The following is a 23,782-nucleotide window of genomic DNA, read 5'->3' as shown; positions in this document are numbered from 1 at the left end:
TCGAGCTTCCATTGTCTACAATAAGTAAGCAGTCTTCATAAATAGAAAAGCTTCAAGATATGTCTTTACGTCGGAAACGAAAGCAAAGCGTTAAGAAAGCACAACATCCGGAATTTGTGATACACAGGAATCATGCGCCTGCTTTATGTAATATTTTCATCATCCAAAGGTCACTTTACCACGCTTTCATATTACTGAACAGCCGTAGGTGCCACATTTTGAAAGCGCTGCCAAGTTCAGTTCTGTCACTGTGACTTGCAAATGTCTACGATGGGCGTAGTTTTCAGGGCAGATATTGCAAAGTAGCTTTCACATGAGTCATGCGCATTTAGGATATTTACTATGAATCATCAGCAAGTTACAATCGGGTGATACTGATCACATTTTTTTTTTGTTTTTGCAGAACCAGAGTCAACAACAACAGAAGGAGCAATCATTATAGAGGAAGGATGTAAGTATTTCCGTGGCAGCTTCCTGTTATTATGCGATAAAAATATGCCTTCAAGCAAGAAAGTTAGACTGAGCGTTGACAGTGTGTTTCCAGCAGCTATAAAAAAGAAGTGATCACTCAGCCGTTGATGTTCCCGTAAATCCTCTCGGGCGTCAATGCAAGCGACGCTTGTTGAGTTGGCTTTTTCACACACAGTCTGTTAGTACAGTGAAGCTACATTTCCGTGCACCTGATTAGGGTCTGTGGAATATCGCGGGATGTATTTCAGTGACCCCTGTTGAGTCGGCTTCCTCACACATAGGGTGTTAATGCAGTGAAGCTACATTCTCGTGCGCCCGATTAGGGCGTGTGGAATATCGAGCTTTTCAACAGTGTTTTTCCTCTTACACTGCTCGGCACCTTATCAAGACTTGAGTGCGCTGTCACTGACGTGAACATGGTCAGAGGATACAGCAAACCCATTGGCGCCTTCAGCCTGCTCTAACCTAATCTTGCGCAGTTGCGCTCCTTGCCACGTGCCCTGAATTCAAAGACGCGGCTGAGTAGCATATTAGGCGCCGGTATTCCTTGTACTGAACAGCCACTCGTCGTTATTTATTTAAAAATAGGCTCTAATAGCATTAGAATATCAATAAATGAGGCGGTTTGTTCAAACACAACTGTCATTTTTTTATATTTTGGCTATTAGAGAGAGCTTCTATTTCTTCCCCGCCGTTTCTGCTCTTTGGTCACATGAAAACACGTGTATTAGTTCCCAGGCTACCTTTGTTCACTTTATCACTCGCTTTGTATTGCAAAAGGAACATTTCATTGACTGTCCCATTTCTTCTTCCGTGCACGCAGCGTGTATCTTCGACGCCAAGGTGTACCAGTCGGCCGAGCAGATCCCGCGGCCGGACCCGTGCGACTTCTGCTTCTGCTTCCGCGGAGATATCATCTGCCTGCAGCAGACCTGCCCACCGCCAATCCCGCAGTGCTTCGAGACGCCTATCAGCGGCTTCTGCTGTCCGCGATACGAGTGCCGTGAGTAGATCACCGCGCTATTCAGCGTATTTTCTAGTAGAGCGAGCTTGCACACTTGAAGCAGCAATGCATCGCTATGTCTCGCACGTCGCGAAGAAGCCAGGAAAACAAACGAGATATTACGACCAAGCTTCTAATACTTTCCACCGTGATGTAGTGACATAACCCAGTAGCAGACGCGTGTAGGAAAGGAGAGAGTGAAGGTAGGTTCCTCTGTTCGGGCTGGCGTTAAGAAATATTGAATAAATTCAGTTTGTTCTCCATAAAAAAGACTTGAAATGAATCATACAATAGCCCATTGCTATGTCTGATTGTACAGAAATAAGGTGAAAAGCTTCATGATGCTCGTAGCTTCCCGTAAATTTGTTTCCTGACAAAGAAGTCAAAGAGTAGTGAGGCTTTGTGGGCTTGTTGGTTCATAGTCTTGAAAAACACTGTAGCGCAGCAGAAGACGAAAACACAAAGAATAGAAACTGACACCACGGGCGCTATTCACGGTGAAGGTCCTCCAAACAGCCGCCTCATGCCTTCAGGCAGCAACTTATTGCGAATGTAAAACGACATTGTGCGAGCACGAGTTGTCGCAAGTGCTATGATTGCAACTGTAGCGCAGGGATACTGGAGAACTTTAATAAAAGGGCCCGTTGTGCTAGAAATGTAGTTCAGTAGTGTGGCTTTGTAGGCTTGTTGGTTCATACAGTGTTTTTCAAGCAAAAAAGCCTGCTCAGAAAGCTCTACTCATTAAAGCACGCAGTAAGTTCGTTTTTACTTAGTATGCCCTCTTTAAAAAAACTTTTCTCCCTGATCGTATGTTTCCCTGGGGTTGTTATGTTAACTATTTTCTCTTTTACTTCTCACAGACTTTCGACCCTCAGTTAGGCCCTCAGATAGGCCAGTCGAAAAATTTCCACCTGCACGCAAGCTTCTTAAGAAACAGTAGCTTGGTTTGGGCTAGTTGGTAACAGTTCTTCGAAAACATAGCGCAAAAAAGACATGGACGACACAGAAGTGGACAGGACAGGCGCTATGTCCTGTCCACTTCTGCGCCGTCCGTGTCCTTTTTGTGCTATGTTTTCGAAGAATTCTTAAGGAAAATTGCTTTCCAGCCTTTCGTTTACATTAGGCGTAATGTCGGAAGACTCAGAATATTAATTTCTGTTTCGCTTTCTCCGCAGCCGTCCACATGACAATGAAGAACGTAAGCGTTACGACAACGACCACGACCACGACGACGACACCAGCTCCGAGGTTCGGGCAGCAAGTGCTCGAGGCCTCTATGGAAGTCAAAGGTAGCGAAACAAGCATATTACTTAGACTGAACTCTGTGCTACCCCTGACCACTTATCCACATATGCTGACTCTTACCTTAGACTTAAAATACTAGAATGGCACTGCACATTTCGCTGGCATCAATATACCTGGCGCATTTCATCACTGGTCTGTGTCACGTTTCTTAGATGGCGACAAACAAAAAGACAGCGTGCACAGTTAAAGAAACTTGCGCCAGATTCCGCATACAAGACTGTAACTGCATTTATAACAGTACAACTTCATGCTAAGGGTGTTTAAGGATGTAGTATGTTTTGCTAATCTGGTTCGCTAAATTAGAAACAACGGAATTAAGATTATCAATGAAAGATGGGCACAGTTTGTAAAACTAAAAAAAAAAATGAACATTTTATCACCAATCACGAGAATTTCTCCATCAAGTTAGCAGGCGAGGTATTCTTTGAAGTCTGAGCGGCGTAAAATAATGGAATGAGGCATGCCACATTACGGGCTTGCACATGCTTATCATACGAATATATAAAGTCTAACAGCAATAAGGAAAGTTTTATAAAATCGCTGCAGTATAATAATTCAGTCGCCTTAATAAGATTCTCTTCCACCACAGTGACTGGGTGCTTACGCTTAATAATTTATTTCGTCTGCCTCTTCCAAAGCGCAGCGTTTACTAGTCGCTGGTAATCAACACTATTATATTTTGAAAACAGCTACCACATGCAGATCTAAAATCTCGGATCAAAGAGCAGAGTGGGAGTTTCTGACAGACGCTTTAGCGCCCGTATTTCACAACTTGGCCGACATCGCCGCCCTGTATACAGTAGCACGCCATGTGAGTCCGCCGTAAGAAACACCCCAACCTCAAAGGAAGGAAAGTGGGATTATCTCCAGCATATAGCCCTCATGCCCAGGGGTCAGCCCATCGTTGGGTACGAGCCCCAATCGTCAAGTTAATGTCTCGCAGAGACACATGCCTTCCACAGCTGTTTCCTAACCGCGTACTTTCCCCGGGCGTGTCTGCCGCAGGCTGCGATGTCAACGGCAGCTTCTACCAGGTGGGCCAGGTGGTGAAGAAGGCGAGTGGGCCGTGCCTGGAGTGCATCTGCGACGCCAGTGGCATGATCAAGTGCAACCCCAAGGAGTGCCAGCCGCAGGCGCCACTCTTGCTCAGGATGAACCGGTCCTACTTCAGGACGCGGTAGGGGGCGCCACGACCGCCCTAGCTTCCCACTCCCGCCGCCAGGGAGAGAGACGCCTTCCTAGTTCCGCCCCTCTTCGTGTATTATTATTATTAATATTATTATTATTATCATCGTGGCCCTCCGCTCTCCTCCCCAACGGTAGGCCGACGACTGGCAGAAAGGAGTGTTTCCAGAGTTCTTTGGCGGCTACGAGTGATGCCAGCGCAGTGAAGTTATACTCGGTGGGAGTTAGCAGTCGGTGTTCACTGAACAGCTCACAATGCTCCGGGAAGACGCCAGCAAACAGTGTTATTACGTTACTGGATCGTTCAATGGCCAGTTAGCGACCACGCTTCTGTAAACTGTGCTTTATGAGAGCATGGCGGCTCGCCCTAAAGAGCGTTGCATCTGACACTGAGGGGAGATAAAGGCTTGACGGCATCCATTTTTGGGTCCATAGCTGTGCCTTCTGACGTCATCACATATGTAGGAGGCGTGTTTAGGGTGCCTGGTTCAGAGAGGGAAGTCTGTCCGTCTCAGTTCGAAAAAAAAAAAATGACAGCAGGAGTCGCAAGCTATTATGGGACGCTGAAGACCGCCGAAGAACGCCCTCCGCAGAGGAGATTGTAGGCGTGGCATGTCTTGATTCAGCGCTCTCAGAATGCCGCCGATGGTCGGAAGGGTGGACAACCCTTGTTTCCAGACGGCTCCTCAAAACTCCTTGACTACCGCTTACAGTGAGCATTACTCGACACCACGCGCATCAAAGAACTCTGGAGACACCGCGCTGCAGTCGTTCGGCGGTGCCGAGAACACGCGGCCAAATATAAAAGACTCGCTCGGCCACAGGCCCCCTTCGACGGCAAGTGAAAGAACCCGGCAGCCACCGTCCACCACGCATCTGGGGCGTCCGTTACGGAAGGAAAAAGGAAGAATTCTGTGGTGTGCCAGACTCCCAGCCTCCCCGAGTGCCGACGCTCCGCGTACACTGACTCGTGCTTGTGAACTGACGACGGCACGCTCCTTTTATTACTCTTTTTTTTTAAACGGCGGCTCTCTCGACATGCTGCGACCGAGCCGCTTAGCAGCCGGCTGTTTCTTTTTTTTTTCTTTTTGCCGAGACTGTGTGCAAACGCTGGTTCGTGTCGGCGCGCGCGTGATGCCGAGGAGGAGATGCGACGGCGGAGGCGGTGACGACGTGACGACGACGTGACGACGACGGCAACGACCGGAGAGAAGACGCGTGGATTTTTTGGAACGCGCGAGTGTTGTGTGCGTGGCGTACCTGCGTGTGTGTGTTTTTGCCCGTGTAATGTGCCTGTGCGTGTCTACCGCGCTCTTTTTATTATTTTTTTACTTGCCTAATTATTAATGTATTCTTTGTTTAACTGCTTCGTCGCGCTGGTCTCGTCTTCTTACGAGGCGGCAAATGCGTGCCGACGCAAGAAGAAGCGAGTGCGAGGAGAGTGCTCGACGCGGGTGTCGTTGTACACGACTTTCACACTTTCCTCCTCGGTCATTTTGGTCGTGTTTTTTTTTTGTCATTCTTTCCCTTCGGTTTCTCTAATGTGCACGATGTGTGTCGGTCACAGGGGCAGCGTCTCAGTCGTATTATGAGCAGAACGTGTTCGCCGGGACGGAACTATGGGTGCTTGAATCCAGCGTTCTCAAACGGCCGGCCTTTTAGATGCGGCAGCTATGCAGGTCCTCAGCTTCGTCCATACCACTTAAGACGTTGTCCCACTATGTACCTTTAAGCTTGCCTTCTTGTTTACATGGTTTGTATCTAGGCTCAAAGGTTATCAGACGTCGCATTGTGGGTGCAAATTCGAGCTCGCTCCTCAGTAGCCATTAATTTAGGGAGGAGATTTTTTTTGTTTTCTTTCGATCATCATTTTTGGGGCCCTCGTGATACGTTTTCGGATAGTGATCCATGAACGTAGCAGCATTTTTACATTCCATAGCACTCGACTGTCATTCCATTAGTTACTATGCAAATCCAGGAGGCTTTTGCGAAGTGGCGCACAGTGATATATAACAGTAGGCGCCTGCATTGAACCACTCGCATAAGGACCACTTCAATAAACAAGGAGCGCGTTGCAGCTCATATGAAGACATGGCACTGACCACATCCGAGTCTTGACAAGCCGTCACAGTGTAGCCATGTCCGCGGAGTTCGTGAGAAATTCATTTTGAGCGACTGTCCTTACTGCCAGAAACAAAAAAAAATGCAAAAGGAAAAACTAGTGATGAAAACATTCCTGGTGGCATTTGCGCGCGGCAGTTTTATCTCTACATCGATGAGCTTTTCATTCCACTTTGAAGTCTTACTGAATAGAGGACAGCCAATAGGTACTAGTGACTCTACGTGCGCGGGCTAGCATAGACTATATTTTTGTGAAAGACTGTCTTGCCCAAGATTTTAATTCTGCTGGCGCAAAACAGCAATGGCTTCGGGTCTGGAATTTTGTACTTAATATAACAACGCATTTCACGTCGTCTTTGCTACTTGAGGCAAATGTGTAGGTTCTGTGATAGCCGCCTAAGAGATAGCACAAGGTTTGTGAAGGATCTTTTTTTTTTCTTTTAACAACACTAAACAGCTTCTTACCTCATGAAAGAATACCTAAACGTGATATTTCCCTGTGCTGGAAAATTCGCATTATCAGCTATCGCACTGCTGCACATTGTTTGAAAAGACTTCTTGTTAACTAAATCAAATTGATAAAAATTTTACAGCAAGGCTTTCACTTAAACTTTGATTTGAAATACAGTTAGGTTATTTCTCCATTAGAACTATTCATTACTACAGGCTAGTAAAAGAGCAGTTTTGGTCAAAAATATAAGCACCGCCTAGAAGTCATATTTACATATCACCGTTTGTAACAAGCATTAAACATCTGCTGGGCGAAGAACCAGTAGAAGCTTGAGGCGAACTCTGGGGACGCGAAGGCACTACCGTGATATTTTTCTTTCTGCGTTCAGAATCTTGCAGGACCAATCCCTTCTGCCTTTCTGTATGGTGCCAAAATGACTACAAGCGCCACGACAGCATTATTTTTGCTAGCTTTACCTTTTACATCGAACGGGAACGCGTGAATCATGTTACAGAGTTTACTGGTAATACAAGTAAGATACGAGAGTAACGTTCGCGGCTTCGAGAAGACTGCGCTAGCCTCTTGCCTTATTTTTGTATCCGCAGGGTTCGTTCTGCTTGCCAGGGAAGCCTGTCAGTGACCACATACAGAACAGCCGAGGCGCACTTTTCGGTTACACCGTTCTTGGCGCAGCTAGTGAGGATAAAAACCGGTCTCAGAACCAAGAACGTATTGACAGAAAATTGGCAGCTACAGATCTAAATAAAAGGCAGCTCTAACGTGTCATGCTGACGTATTCGCGACTTAATTCTGCAAAGCATAATAACGACGTTGCGTTTCCATTAGTTCACTTTCTCACAGTCTTGCCAGCTTCAAACTTTCCGCGAATGATTGTGCACAAACTTCAGACCAAGGAGCATATTTGCCCCAGATAAAAAAAAAAGAAAACCAAGTGCCTCTGAAGCTGCCTTATGACTCAATATGGCGCTCTGTCCAAGCGCCAATGAAAAAATTCTGCTGTGTCATTGTTATCTAAACGCAAACTATGCCACTTTATACGTACTGTAACTGAGTTGTGAGAAAAAGGCCGACATAAATTTTCCTTCGTGTAGCATTTGACTAGATCCTCACGGCTGGGTCTCTTTCCGCCTGCGCCAACCGCTGTGGTTCAGCCACAGAGCATAGGCATTTCGCGGTATCTCTGACGCCTCACAGTTACGAAGTGTCCATCAGCGCACTCCGGAGCCATACGAGCGCAAGACCAGTCTCCGCGGTGTTGCCACACTACTTCTGCTCGCTGCATATTCGCGATAGTATGAGGGTCTTGAATGGAACCTATCGGTTCCGGCTATCTCTCGTGCGAGGCGGTTGCGGTCAGCCATATAGCGTATTACTCATTATTGACCATATGAGCTCGTCGCCGTGCAAAGCGGCCTCTTGAGTATGCTGTGCATATTCTACATAAGCCAGTGTGCCTCCATTTATTTACGCGTAGCGCCCTCTGTCGGGCGCTGAAGCTAGCCTTTACATCATCTGCACATGCGCAATTTCCGTGCAGGCACGTACTTAAGTTCTGTGTGTGTATGTGTGGTTTTTTTTTTCTCCCTTGACGGTGTGATGAAAGGTGGCAGCACCTTGACGCACAAGAATACTGTATCATAATGTGTGCAAGCATAACTCTCGTCACCTTCCGAAGTGTAGTATTCATTTATTCTTCGTTCGTTCGTGGTGGGTTTTTATTTTTTCTCTATCGTCGCAGTGTTCTCGATCGCAGGACCGAAGTCTCGAGAACGACATTTCTCTGTTCTCTTTTTGTTGTCATAGGCGCTAAGGAGGCAAACAGTTATTTTTGGTGGTGTTGTGCGTATCTGTGGTTTTAAATAGCTGTCTGTGTTACTTAAATGCCTTCCCTTCTTGTCTTTCTGCGTGCATGTCTTTCATTTTTTTTTTCATTTTCGCATCGTTCCCGTTTTTTTTTTTTTTTACATGAGTGTATGTACATACCTTCAGCGGCTCTGCTCCTGCTAAGCGGCGTGAATTGGGAATTCAAAATCTCAAAACGTGCCGTCCATGCTGAAGCAGCGCAACCCTAATTACAGTGCCCTACTGTCATCGGATGAAGACTGCTCACGTCGAGGTTTTTGAGTGCTCACTGAATGCAAGGGACATAGCTCGAGGAACTGGACCCATATGCGCAGCAGTGGCATCGCGGGAAGCTCCGCGGCTTGACCTAGCCTATGCAATCCATTCCTGCGTGTCCATGAAGCATGATTAAAGCAGCGTACAGCAATACATAAGGTTAACTATGCAGTGCATTAGTGGCCTTGTACACAGGAAGGAAGTTTAGGGCAACTTTCTTGTCTTACAATCCCGCAGTATTCCACAACGTGTTTGGTGTCTTCCTACAACGTGGCGATAGTCTTTTGTTGGCAATATTGCGAGTAGTTAGGTACGTCAGGTGTTATTCGTTAAGGGAGGCCCTTCGGTTAAGTTATTTTTCAGAACATGTCGTTGGGCATTTGCCGGTACGCAATTCAAGCGCTTCATAAATTAGCGCGTGTATACATGCCAATGAAGGGTAGCATGTGTATACTGTGTGGATGCGAAAGTATGCCTTATTTTTGTATCATTGTGCCTTGGGACTGTAAAGATGGTGCGCATGCGCTCAGCATTTTAGGGGTTCAGGCTGCTGAAGGTATGATCGGTACTATTCCTGCCATGTTCGGTTTCCATTTTTTTATTGCTCCATGTGAATTGTGATTGTGAGTTTGTGTTTTACTTCCATTAAACAAAAATTCTTACCAAAAAAAAAGTGTCGCTTGATTTCGTGCCTGCGGAATCTAATTCCGTGGCTGCTGTAGTCACGGCGATTTCTATTCAGAAACAACCTTACGCAAGAGAAGTATTTAGGGAAAAGTTACAAGATGAAGCCCAGTGCTCAACAAGGTAAGTACTTCACGAAATGTGTACGGAGAAGGCTGAAAGAACAGTGGAGTGATGTAACCAAATTATCTTAAGTTCGGAACTTTCGGAGACCAGCCCTTCGAAGCTAAAGACAGTAGGACAGTGGAGATTGGCAAGCATGTCCTGAAGCCACATTAATCAGTCATAAAAAACAGAACAACAAATTATTGCCTCCACATCATGCTACTATCTAATGTCCCTACATTCAAGACCCAATATCATAAATTTGTCATAGCGCCTCAAATTGTTGAGAAATCGGTATGCCGCTAATTAGAAACAATGGAATTTGGTCTATTTCGCGCAGGTAGTCCGAGGTCTGTTAAAGACCAACTCGAATGCCTCGAACCGACTCGAAGGCTCATAGACAGTAGAGAATTTTCTACCGAACAAACGTCTTCCTATTTTTTCCGCAAAGGTTATAATAAAATGAGAAGTGATTAGTTGTTGAACGCTTGCTGGGGATCACGAATTCGCGCCCTTTTTATTCACACAGCTCCCTCACAATGATGACAAAAGTTTTGTTTTGAAGGCACTGACTACTGAGAACATGTTAACTTCATAACTTCACGGCTTCCAAACGCTATGTCACGAATTTGATCCTGCCACGGTGGCTCAGTCGTCAGCGATCTCGTCTACTGAGTCGGAGTAGCCGGGTTCGAACCCGGCCGGGGCGGCCGCGTTTCGATGGACGCGAAACGCAAAAGGCGACCGAGTGCTTTGCGATGCCAATGCGCGTTAAAGACCCCCGGCGGTCCAAAATAATTCCGGACTCCTCGACTACTGCACCTCGTTCTCTCTTTCTTCTTTCACTCCCACCCTCCTCCCTTCCCTTACGGCGTGGCTGAGGTGTCCACCTAAAAGTGAGACAGTCACTGCTCCTTTATTTCCTAAACAAAAAAACGAGTTGGGGCTGTCTCTCTCCGTCTGGCGTGACGTCATCACAGCGAGCGCCTCCTCGCGGCAGCGGTGCGCAGCTGCTGCTCGGCGCACCGTGGTTACGCTGGGACGACCGCGACGAGACGAGTTGGGGCTCTGCCTCTCTCCATCTGGTGTGACGTCACAGCGGGGGTCATGCTAAAGGTCAAACGTGGTTACACCGCCGGGACAACGCTTAAGGGCTCAAACTGCGAGCAGTATTGCTTTCGCAATAAAAAAATGCGAAGCACTGGGCGTTAAAAGGTTAGGCCGACTAATTGTGGCACAGTTCTATGACCTAGAAGTCTTTTGGTGCCACTAGCACAAGCACCCCCAAGTCTCCAGCCGTTGCCGTCACCCAGCGTTACACCAGTTCTGTGTCCTAAGGTATTTTACATGAAGGCGGTAAGCAAAGCGAGGAGGATAACTGTTGTGTCCCCCCCTTATTGCTTTTGTGTGTGTGCGCCCCCTCCTAACGACCACTCGCATTCCCCTCCTAACGACAGTTCGCATCCTCCTCCTAACGACCACTCAATCCTCCTCCTAACGACCACTCGCATCCCCTCCTAACGACCGCTTGCCCCTCGTCGCACGCTGTCGCCGGATGCCCCCCCACGGTGCGCCCCCGCACCCTCCTCCTGTTCTGGGAAGCCACTCCCTCCCGTGGACGCTTCTCCGCTCCCCCCTTTCTTCGGGCGGCCAGTTCGGCTCCTGCCTCGGTCGACGCTGGTCGCACCCTCATCGGCTTTAAATAAACGAAGTCTAAAAGTACCGTGTGCGTCTTTCGCTGCATTCAACACAGCGACCGGACACGACAGTGGCGACGAGAAAGTGGATTCGACCCGCGCTACGCAACGCTATTGACAAGCCATGGCTACGCGAGGGTTTCCCAATCAGATACCAGAGTTCAACGGCTCATCGTGGTCATCGTGGGTTGGACGCCTTCAGTTCTACTTTGAAGCTAACAACATCACAGACCCAGCCTTGAAGAGGGCCAACCTGCTGACGCTGTGCGGGGAGCAGACCTACGATACTGTCTGCGCCCTTATTCAGCCAAGCACACCAGCGGCAGTGTCTTACGACGACATCGTAAAAGCGCTGCAAAAGCACTACGACCCAAGGCCATCCGAGGTCTACAGCCGGGCTCGCTTCCAACGACGAGATCAACTGGGAGGAGAAACTGTGAGCGCCTACGTAGCCGCGCTCAAGAAGCTCGCTGCCGACTGCAATTTTGGAACGCTGTCGACAACAGCTACCGGGCAGGAGGGAGACGCAGCTTCTTCTGCTAACACCACCATGCTTCCCTTGGACGTGATGTTACGCGACAGATTTGTGTGCGGACTGAGTGACGAGTCACTGCAGCAGCGCCTGTTCGCTGAGAAGGACCTCACATTCAGCAAAGCTTACGACATCGCCTTTCGAGCGGAGAGCGCCGGTCACCAGCAGAGAGGGATTCGCCGGAACACCGAGCCGGTACACCAGACAAGCAACCAGGTGCGCAAGCCTTCTGTTGTTGTAAAATCGGTCAAAAAGGCACAACGCTGCTGGCGGTGTGACGACCAACACAACCCCCAGGGATGTCGATTCCAGTCAGCCACGTGTAATTTTTGCCACAAGCGAGGGCATATCGAAAGAGCATGCATTACGAAACGGAGACTTGCCAAGATAAAGTCACCTTCCCAGCCTAATCACAGCGTCAACGCCTCAGAGAATACGCCGCTATCTGATCTCCATGGAACAACATCAGCAACACCATCTGTGTTGTACGACCTGAACACCATGAATCTCGGCACGCGACCGAAGATTTTTACAGAAGTAAGCGTACATCACCAGCTGATTAAGTTCGAGGTGGACTCCGGCGCAGCCTGTACTCTGATCAGTGAGGACACGTTCCGAACTTCATGGCCATCTGACGCACCCGCCCTGCAACAAGACGACACGCACCTGCGAACGTGGTCAGGACAGAATCTGCCACTATTGGGCTCTGCCAACGTGCAGGTTAACTACAACGGCCAGACCCATACGCTACCTCTGCTTGTTGTGAAGGGCACAGGATCAAGCCTTCTAGGGAGAAACTGGTTTTCTCCACTAGGCGTGATGATATGCGGCATACACCAGACGCCGAGCCAGAACATGGTTGAGCAACTGCAAGAGAAATACGAGAGAGTATTCTCGGAAGAGATTCCAGGAAACGAAGGGCCCCCGGTCACACTGGAGTTGTTGGACAATGCGCAACCCAAATTTCTGAAGGCCAGGCCGGTGCCGTTTGCTCTCCGAGATTCAGTTGAAAAAGAGTTGGACAAACTGGAGCAGCAAGGTGTCATCGAGCCGACGCAGCATTCCATCAAACTCTCAGCGTACGACTACGCTCTGGTCTACCGCAATGGGAGTAAACATCAAAACGCCGATGCGCTAAGCCGTCTGCCACTAGACGCAACTGTTGACGAACCATTTCCACCAGGAGACGTTCTGATGTTCGAAGCACTGCCAGAACCTCCGCTTACAGCAGGCACAGTTGCAGCATCTACGCAGAAGTGCGCAGCTCTCCGGCTAGTTTACACAGCTGTTCAACAAGGCAACGTGCATAAACTCAAAGGGGACAACTTCGACGCTTACCGCAGGCGAGCTACAGAGTTGAGCACCCATCGCGGCTGCATCATATTTGGGTCCCGAGTTGTGATGCCGAGAGAACTACGCGCACAAGCTATGTCTCTCATCCACGCCGGACATCGGGGCATCGTTGCAATGAAAAAGTGTGCCAGAAGCTACATGTGGTGGCCTGGCATTGACAACGACATCGAAACAGTGGTGCGAGAATGCAAGCCTTGCCAGAGCAGCCGGAGCGCCCCGCCGAAAGCTCCTGTCCCAGAATGGGAAAAGCCAGACACACCATGGCACACACTGCACATTGATTTTGCAGGACCAATTGAGGGCTGCACTTTCCTTGTGGTCGTAGATGCCTACACAAAGTGGCTTGAGATAAGGCAAATGGGACAGACGACTTCGGCAGCAGTCATTGACAACCTCCGATCACTATTTGCAACGTTCGGCCTGCCGCGCAAGGTAGTGTCGGACAACGGAACACCGTTTGTGTCTGCGGAGATCCTCAAGTTTTATCGCGACAACGGGATCTCATCAGTTACATCGGCCCCCTACCACCCAGCGACAAACGGACAAGCCGAGCGCTACGCGCCCTTGAAAGAGATCAGACAGGCTCGCTGCAGCGCCGCCTTGCGCGCTTTCTCTTCAAGCAGCACACGACGGTTCAGAGCACAACAGGCGAGACCCCCTCGAAAATGATGTTCGAGCGTGAAATGCGAACCCAGCTCACAGCCATCCTCCCCGAGCCAAAGGCAGAGACGTTCCGGGAAGAAAAAGCAATTCCGCGCTGCGGCACGCTTAATGAGGGGCAGCGCGTCCTCGCCCGACAGTTTCTGAAAAAGCCACGCTGGGATGTTGTGAAGGTAAAGGATGCGCAATCAAAGGACGAACCACGAAGAAAGACACAGGGACACACACAAGCGCTGTGTGTGTCCCTGTGTCTTTCTTCGTGGTTCGTCCTTTGATTGCGCATCCTTTACCTTCACAACATCATGTACCAACTAGGCCCTACCCAAGTTTTGTTGAAGCCACGCTGGGAGGAAGCTACAATTGTCAGACGCATAGGCCTGCGCTCTTGGCTCGTCAACATGCATGGCACAGTAGCACGCCGACATCTCAACCAGCTGCGTAGATTTACGACGCCGTCTGAGAGCTGTCCGCCAGCGGAGAGAACACGTGCACCATCTTCCCACATAGCCTGGCACCTCTTCCCGGAAGAAGAGACTTCGCCCAGGACAGACCTAGGAGACACAGCGAACAACAGCCAGCCTACAAGTGTTTCTCCCCCGAGCGCACAAAGCCAGCGCGCCTCCACGCGTGAGCGCCGACCCCCTGCACGATACCAGGCAACTTTCTAAGGGGGAAGGAAGTGTTGTGTCCCCCCCTTATTGCTTTTGTGTGTGTGCGCCCCCTCCTAACGACCACTCGCATTCCCCTCCTAACGACAGTTCGCATCCTCCTCCTAACGACCACTCAATCCTCCTCCTAACGACCACTCGCATCCCCTCCTAACGACCGCTTGCCCCTCGTTGCACGCTGTCGCCGGATGCCCCCCCACGGTGCGCCCCCGCACCCTCCTCCTGTTCTGGGAAGCCACTCCCTCCCGTGGACGCTTCTCCGCTCCCCCCTTTCTTCGGGCGGCCAGTTCGGCTCCTGCCTCGGTCGACGCTGGTCGCACCCTCATCGGCTTTAAATAAACGAAGTCTAAAAGTACCGTGTGCGTCTTTCGCTGCATTCAACACAGCGACCGGACACGACAATAACCTTTCTCACTAGTGCCTGTGCTTTTCTACAGAAAACAAGTTTTCGTACTTGCGGTACGCAATGGGGAAGAATACAACACGACGCAATATCCTCAGTCCATCGAAATACTGTATTCTAGGCAGAGACCGCATACTAGGACCAGCATGTGCAGAACATAAATTTTTGTTTCTTTAATTTTCTGCTTTTTGCACACTTCAACATCGTTAGTACACAAGTATGCTGACGTATTGAACATACCAGGAGAGTAAGTCCAACACACAAAAATACATACAGACGCAGTGTAAATTTAAGATAGAGAGAGAGAGAAAGCTATGAAAAAAGAAAAACAGAGCGCCTGACCCATGGCAGATTTCCAAACCTCTGGTTGGGGAAGAGGGTGAAAAAGGGTTACGACAAATGTATGGAACGGATGTGCACAAGTTTTTCACACAAGCTGGTTAACTAGTTGACCTGCTCATTGCAGGTAGTTAACTATCGGGCTGCGAAAAGACAACGAAGGCTCAGATAACTTGGCAGAGTAGATGTACTGCTCCTTACCAGGCCCAACGCAATGTCTTCGTCTAGCGGACGGCTTTAAAGACGGATTATAGTAGTGGTTAATACATCCGGATCCCACGTTTGTGAGATACAACAGATACAGCATTGGCGCATCTGGGCACCAGAACGGCGTGTCGACTGTGCGAACAATAAATCTGCCTGCGAAGCCTTCCAGTGCTTTTTACAAATCTTGGGACCTAACTAATAGCAGTGAAAGTCCCTACAGTTCCGATGCGAATGCATTTACCTCAAAGTACGAGGAAAAATGCGTTGTGGACTTGTGGTCTGTCATTTTTAAATGAAGAATTTTCGCTGTGTTGTTTATTACAGGTATCGTGCAGTTTCTGATAGTTTTCACGTCTTTCCTCGCAGTGAGGAGCTTTTTTACATACCTACTGTAATAGCAACGACAATAACCATGGAGCAGTCTATGTAACTCTTAAAACAGCAAACAACCGATATATCTAAACATGTTCTTGCAGAACTTTACCGGGAGCATAGTAGTCCTTAATTTCGGTAAGTTTGAAAGAATCAAAGGTCTCCTTTCACTTAAAAATTAAGTATTTCCAAATTCGCTAAGGCGGCACATTGGGTTAGTTGATGTGACCCAGCGGTGTGAAATAGCGCGAGAGAGGTAGGACACAGTGAGAAACACACGCAGAGTACCTCAGTGTGCACAGTTTGCTTACATGTTACATTGCGCCTGAGGGACGCCTACTTACGAAGGGAATGACAGGAATAACCAAAAAGATAAAAATATATCATCACCATCATCAGCCTGACTACACCCACTGCAGGGCAAAGGCCTCTCCCATGTCTCTCCAATTAACCCTGTCCTTTGTCAGTTGCCGCTACTGTATCCCCGCAAACTTCTTAATCTCATCCGCCCACCTAACTTTGTTCCGTCCCCTGCTACGTTTGTTTTCTCTTGGAATCCACTCCGTTACCCTTAAGGACCAGCGGTTATCTTGCCTTCGCATTACATGCCCTGCCCAAGCCCATTTCTTCCTCTTGATTTCAACTAAGATGTCATTAACCCGCGTTTGTTCCCTCACCCACTCCGCCTGCTTTCGATCTCTTAACGTTACACCTATCATTTTCCTTTCCATAGTTCGCTGCGTTGTCCTTAACTTAAGCTGAACCCTCTTTGTTAGCCTCCACGTTTCTGCCCCATAGGTGAGTACCGGTAGGATACAGCTGTTGTATACTTTTCTCTTCAGGGATATTGGTAAGCTACCATTCATGATCTGAGAGAACCTGCCATATGCGCTCCACCCCATTCTTATTCTTCTAGTTATTTCCCTCTCATGATCCGGATCTGCGGTCACTACCTGCCCTAAGTAGACATATTCTCTTACTACTTCCAGCACCTCGCTACCAATGGCGAACTGCTGTTCCCTTGCTAGGCTGTTGAACATTACTTTGGTTTTCTGCATGTTAATTCTTAGCCCCACCGTTCTGCTCTGCCTGTCTAGCTGATTGATCATGCTTTGCAGTTCTTGTCCTGAGTGGCTTAGCAAGGCAATGTCATCAGCGAATCGCAAATTACTCAGGTATTCTCCATTAACTCTTATCCCCAACTGTTCCCATTCCAGTCCCCGGAATACCTACTGTAAGCAGGCAGTGAAGAGCATTGGCGAGATCGTGTCTCCCTGCCTGACACCTTTCCGTATTGGAATTTTATTGCTGACTTTATGGAGAACTATAGTAGCTGTGCAATCGTTATAAATATCTTCCAATATTTTCACATAGCACTCTTCTACACCCTGATTCCGCAATGCCTGCGGAAATATCTTCCAATATTTTCACATAGCACTCTTCTACACCCCGATTCCGCAATGCCTGCATGACAGCTGAGGTTTCCACTGAGTCAAATGCTTTCTCGTAATCAGTGAAGGCTATATATAGGGGTTGGTTATATTCTGCGCATTTCTCTATCACCTGATTGATAGTGTGAATGTGATCTATTGTCGAGTATCCTTTACGAAAGCCTGCCTGATCATTTGGTTGACTAAAGTCCAAGGTTGTCCTGACTCTATTAGCGATTACCTTAGTAAATACCTTGTAGGCAACGGACAATAAGCTGATTGGTCTGTAATTCTTCAAGTCCTTGACGTCTCCTTTCTTATGAATTAAGATAATGTTAGCGTTCTTCCAAGCTTCTGGTACTCTCGAGGTCACAAGGCATTGCGTATACATGGTGGCTAGTTTTTGTAGCACAATCTCTCCTCCGTCCTTCAACAAATCTGCTGTTACCTGATCCTCACCAGCTGCTTTCCCTCTTTGCATTGCTCCTAAGGCTTTCTTTACTTCCTCCTTCGTTACTGGCAGGATGTCCCATTGCTGTGCTCGACTGCCTCCCTCAGTAACTTGATGATTAGATTCGCTACTGTATAGATTTTTGTAGAACTCTTCGGCTAATTCAACTATCTTATCCATATTGCTGTTGACATTGCCCTGTTTGTCTTTTAGCGCATACATCTGGTTTTTACCTATGCCCAGTTTTCTCCTCACTGATTTTAGGCTACACCCGTTCCTTAGAGCATGCTCGATTTTTCTCCATGTTAAACTTTCTTATGTCGGCTACCTTGCGCTTATTTATTAACTTCGATAGCTCTGCTAGTTCTATCCTGTCTGTGGAGTTAGACGTCCTCATGCTTTGACGTTTCTTAATTAGATCTTTAGTCTCCTGAGACAGCTTGCTGGTATCCTGTCGAACAATCCTACCACCTACTTCTGCGGCGCACTCTGTAACGATAGCTGTAAGATTATCATTCATTGTTTCAACACTACGGTCGTCTTCCTCAGTTAAAGCGGAAAACCTGTTTTGCAGCGACATTCTGAATTCCTCTACCTTCCCTCTTAATGCTAACTCGTTAATAGCCTTTCTCTTCACCAGTTTCCTCCTTTCCCTCTTCAAATCTAAGCTAACACGAGACCTTACCATTCTGTGGTCGCTACAACGGACCTTACCGAGGACCTCCACATCCTCTACGATGCCAGGGTGTGCACACAGTATGAAGTCTATTTCATTTTTAGTCTCACCATTTGGGCTCTTCCACGTCCACTTCCTGTTTGCTCGTTTGCGGAAGAAGGTATTCATAATTCGTAAATTATTTCTATCTGCGAACTCTACTAATAACTCTCGGCCGCCGCGGTGGCTCAGTGGCTATGGTGCTCGGCTGCTGACCCAAAAGACGCGGGTTCGATCCCGGCCGCGGCGGCTGGAATTTCTTTGGAGGAGAAATTCTAGAGGCCCGTGTACTGTGCGATGTCAGTGCACGTTAAAGAACCCCAGGTGGTCGAAATTTCCGGAGCCCTCCACTACGGCGTCTCTCATAGCCTTAGTCGCTTTGGGACGTTAAACCCCATAAACCAAACCATACTAATAACTCTCCCCTACTGTTCCTAGAACCTATGCCATAGTCACCTACCGCCTTGTCTCCAGCCTGCTTTTTACCTACCTTTGCATTAAAGTCACCCATCAGTACAGTGTACTGTGATTTTACTTTGGTCATTGCCGATTCCACATCCTCATAGAAGCTTTCAACTATCTGGTCATCATGGCTTGATGTAGGCGCGTAGGCCTGCACCACCTTCAGCTTGTACCTCTTATTAAGCCTAATTACGATAGCTGCCACTCTCTCGTTAATACTGTAAAACTCCTCGATGTTGCCAGCTATATCCTGATTAATGAGGAATCCCACGCCTAGTTCTCGCCTATCTGCTAATCCACGATAGCACAGTACATGCCCGCCCTTTAGTACTGTATACGCCTCATCTGTCCTCCTAACCTCACTAAGCCCTATGACATCCCATTTAATACCGGCTAATTCCTCCAATAGCACTGCTAAGCTAGCCACACTTGATAAGGTTCTTGCGTTAAACGTTGCCAGGTTCAGTTTCCAATGGCGGCCTGTCCGGAGCCAGAGATTCTTAGCACCCTCCGCTGCGTCACAGATCTGACCGCCGCCTTGGTCAGTTGCTCCGCAGCTGCTGGGGACTGAGGGCCGAGGGTTAATTGGTTTGTTCATAGAAGGTTATGGCCATGTACTACACCAGGGTGGCCAAATCCTGTTCTGGTGAGGAAGTGCGTTGTCGGTTCTGGTCACCGAAATCAGGCCGCACTCCAAGCCTGGGTATGCAATTCCATCGACACGCGGAGTTTTTTTTTTAATCCGGTGGAGAATTGCGCGGCACCGGGATTCGAACCCCGGTCCTCTTGCACGCGAGGCGGATGCTCTACCTCTACGCCATCGCTCTACATGTATCCCCTTTCCACATGTATCACCTTTACAGGCATTTCAGGTGTGCAGTAGCAAAACTTCGAATTCAAGCAAGTTGCTCTGAACACCACAGGCTTGTAATTTTGAAAAGCAAACAGAATTGTGTTAGCGAACGGATGCAAGCAAATCTACACAATTAACATTACGCCCAGTTGTAGTGGAAAAAGTTGTAGCGGAAAGTTGTAGCGGCCAGTCTTCCGCACTTCACAAAAAACATTTCGAGATGAAATATATTCGCAGGCGTTATTCCACACGTTAGATCATTATCAAATGTAACGCGAACAAGAGGACTAAACGCCGGTTAATGACATCCTTCTTGAAATCAAGCAGATAGGTTTATGGTTTATAGGGGTTTAACGTCCCCAAAGCGACTGAGGCTATGAGGGACACCGTAGTGAAGAGCTCCGGAAATTTCGACCACCTGGGGTTCTTTAACGTGCACTGACATCCCAGAGTACATGGGCCTCAAGAATTTCTCCTCCATCGGAATTCGACCACCGCGACCGGGATCGAACATGCGTCTTTCGGGTTAGCAGCCAAGCGCCATAACCACTGAGCCACCGCGGCGGCGCCCTAAATCAAGAAGAAGAAATGGGCTTCAGCAGGGCACGTAATGTGAAGGCAAGGTAACCGATGGTCGCTAAGGCTAACAGCCTGGGTTCCAAGAAAAGGCAAGCAAAGCAGAGTGCGGCAGAAAGTTAGATGGGCTGATGACATTAAGAAGTTTGCGGAAATAAGGTGGCAGCGGCTGGCACAGGCTAATTGGAGAGATATGGGAGAGGCATTTGTTCTGCAGTGCGCGCAGTCCAGCTGGTGGTGGTGATGATGATGAATACTAACGTAGTCTATTTTTCACTTGGTAGGCGCACAATCACCGCTGTTTGCAAGTGTTAACGAACCTCGTCTTTATTTCGTCTTCCACATCTAATAAATTTTAGTGTTATCTCGCTTGAGTTCTCCCGTTCGCGTTTCATTTGACGCTGATGGTGCAGCGGCAGTACATAATCTATATGAGTTTCATGACCGCTGTTGTTGTCATGTCAGTGTCTTTGTTCCGCAAAACCATGCTTGATAAGCTGTCCTCAGCCGGAGGCAACATTGCCAATTTTAGATGTGTAGTAGAAATGCGTTGAGCATAAAAAGAACAAGACGATACAGGACTGGAATTTTGTATATTAAAATTCAGTTGATAGTTGCGCTTCGTCAAGTCCTGTATCGTCTTGTTCTGTTTATACTGAGCACATTTATGCTACAGATTTAAAAATGAAAGACCAACTAGCTCCACTTGTCGCATTGTTAACACTGCCAACACAGGGCGAAATCGAGCCACTTGTTAAATAGCTAAGCCTAAGCTCACTTGTTTCCGGGTCAGTTCAGCAGCTCTGTTAAAGAAGAAGAAACAATGTAAAGCAGGGCAAAACAAAAAAAAACGAAGTAGACGCAGAGAAAAGCGGAAGATGGGTAAACCGTGAAGCACGTTGGGAGCCTCGTGCGCGAGACGTTAGCCAGCAAAGTTCACGCACATTAAGGAGCATACCGCACCGCAACGAAATGCCGTCTCACTAGACGACCCTTTAATAGAGCGAGACGGCAGCCTCAGTGCGGGTTAGTCGCAGCAAAAGAGGACTGCGCCTTTTCGAAATCACCCTGGAAAAGCTATATGACGCAAAAGTGGCATCTGCCCAGACTCTCCACCGTTGCTGTAAGCGGCCACGGTAGCGTCGGCCACCGACTATTACGCAAACGACCCAGTAGAGACGTCCAAGGACGAAGTATCGAAGCGCATATACCCAGAGCGAGCCTGTGAAAGGGTCATGAAGGGCGTTCCTTTTTTTTGCTGCTATTACTCGCAGTTGCCTTCTTTTAGTTTTATTTTATGATAATATGCACCTTTATGCACCTCTGTGGACGAGCAAGTCTGCTCCCACGAGAGCGCTTTCCGTGGATTGGGGCCATCTGGTCTGAGCGCTTCTCAGCGCCAACCGAGGGCAGTGCACCTTTTAGTCGGCCGACACGCACGTGGGATGATGAGCATTTTGATGATGTATGCAATGTCGGGAAGTTCGTAATGCCCGGTAAAACGTGCATCCCTGTGACCATATGCAGTAGGTCGTCATTGACCCTGACGAGCTATGCGCAGTTGCAAACGTAATGACCCTATCCGAGACTATTGTTACTATTGTGCATTGTCCCTTGTCCGCTGTGAGGAATTCGTTCGGTGTGTATATATATATATATATATATATATATATATATATATATATATATATATATATATATATATATATATATATATATATATATATATATATATATATATATAGTTGTGCGCGCACTGCACGACTGCACATGCGCGAAGCAATACAGTATATAGCACAATATGAGAAAGAACTTTCACGGCAGTAACACTTATTGGCAGAAAACAATGCGCTGTGGAGTAATCGAGCAGTTACTGAAGCGCTGCAAGCCTCCGATGTTCAGATTTCCGGCACTTCTCAGCAAGAAATCTAGAGTATCCGTTACCGCTATTGCGACACTTACACGGACACCAATAAACGACAAACCATGCTCCATACAAGAACAACATAGATCATGGCGATAACAAAAGCACACATGAGTTAAGAGCGAAACGGCAAACAGACGCTGCAGATTTCAGCCGGTACTATTAGGTGAAAGGGATTCCATGCATGACTTCATAGAACGCCGTGAGACAAAATTAACAAAAATTTGCTCGTAGAAAAAAAGAGACAAACGTTTCTTGTTGTAAAGGATCGCCAAGCATTTTTTGTTGCTGTTGAAGAGGAACGTCGGGGTGGATTTCAGCAGTGGAGCCAGTTGCTCAAAACATTTGGTGCTAGTAAAGCAAACAACCGTCTTGAAAAAAAAAAGCCTGACACAGAGAAAGATTGCAAAAAGTTTTTACACTCTTTAAACAGCGCTCAACCCTTACATGTTTACCTTAAATGTGCACTCGTATTTTTACCGCCGGAACTCAATCTACACGTTCCCAGCGTTCTTAGAAACTTCAAATTTGCCCTGTGCGGCCGATTTCCCTAATTTAAATCCGATTAAAATTCCCGGCACCCGCCTTTGTTTCATTTTTTTTTTGAAGTTGAATTTTTTGAATGACGGGGGGAGGAGTCAGCCAGCCTTTCAACCAGTCTCGTGGCGGCTTGCCGCTCTGCCATCGGCAGAGTGATACGCAGCGATCGTCGAAAACAGAGTCCACGCGTATTTCTATTTCCATGGGCCTAATTTGCAGCTATGTAGTCTCTGACTAGATCTATTTATTCATGGAAATCTAAAAAAAAAACAAAATAAAAGCGGAAACAAAGCTGCCACGCGAGTGCCTGAAAGGTACTTCATGCGTCGGCCGACTCCTCCCACCGCCTGCGGGGAAACAAAAAAAAAAAACGGCGGGAGCCGGACTTAATCCAATTTAAATTAGGAAACTCGGCAGCAAAGGGCAATAATTAAACGTTTTTAAGAACGCTCGGAACGTGTAGATCGAATTCCCGAGGCAAAAAGACGAGTTCGGATTTCTTTTCAGTGCACCTTTAAAGAATACATAAATGAAAACACTTAGAAACTGCAGACACGTATGCACCCGCAAAACAGGTAAACACGCAGTACATAAGAGCACAAAAACTCTTGCCCAAGATACGCAGATTGCCCCACGGGCAAATGAGTTTCTACAAAGCAAACGATGGTTCTTGCAGAAAGCGCCCTTAACTTTCGCAAAGGGAAAATTCAAAAAATATGCGGTCACAACATCCGTTTCATTGGCGCTTGAGAATTCTTTCCAGGGATATAACCGTATATGGGGCGCCCAGAAATACGCAGTGAAGAATTACGCGAATTACGCCCAGAAATACGCTGAGCGTCCGAAACTAGAAATGGGCAGGAATTTAAATGTAACCATAAATCAATCAAAAGCCAAGAATCATAGCTAGTGCTCAAAAGTGTGGTGTTTGGCATTTTTCAAACAATTTTCGGAGGTAGAATTTGCATCAAGATGAACGGCAGGCATGACACTTTTCAAGGATTAAAGCTCGTTTTTCGGATCGCAAATGACGCTGCGCCAGTTTTTTTCCATCAGAGGAGGTGTAAAGAAAATCTCAATAGTCATTGTCTTCTTCCTGAAACACGGAATCTTTCTCAGTGGTCATGAATTTACAA

The 23,782-nt window shown here is 47.6% G+C and overlaps 1 protein-coding gene across 4 annotated transcripts in view; it reads left to right on the top strand.

The window, feature by feature from the left end:
• The window catches only part of tnc (tenectin), a 130,418-nt gene extending 121,057 nt beyond the window's left edge, over nt 1–9,361 (top strand). For all 4 annotated transcript variants that reach the window (XM_089574275.1, XM_089574273.1, XM_089574274.1 and 1 more), the window contains 4 exons: nt 404–451; nt 1,295–1,474; nt 2,650–2,763; nt 3,785–9,361. In XM_089574275.1, the coding sequence (XP_089430401.1) occupies nt 404–451; nt 1,295–1,474; nt 2,650–2,763; nt 3,785–3,960 (518 nt within the window). In that variant the 3' untranslated portion in view covers nt 3,961–9,361. The remainder of the gene's footprint in view (nt 1–403; nt 452–1,294; nt 1,475–2,649; nt 2,764–3,784) is intronic.
• Nucleotides 9,362–23,782: the final 14,421 nt, after the last annotated feature.

Source organism: Amblyomma mixtum, chromosome 2, assembly GCF_055824585.1.
Source record: "Amblyomma mixtum isolate Tamu chromosome 2, ASM5582458v1, whole genome shotgun sequence".
Classification (NCBI taxonomy): domain Eukaryota; kingdom Metazoa; phylum Arthropoda; class Arachnida; order Ixodida; family Ixodidae; genus Amblyomma; species Amblyomma mixtum.
This window is presented reverse-complemented; position numbering and strand designations above follow the sequence as displayed.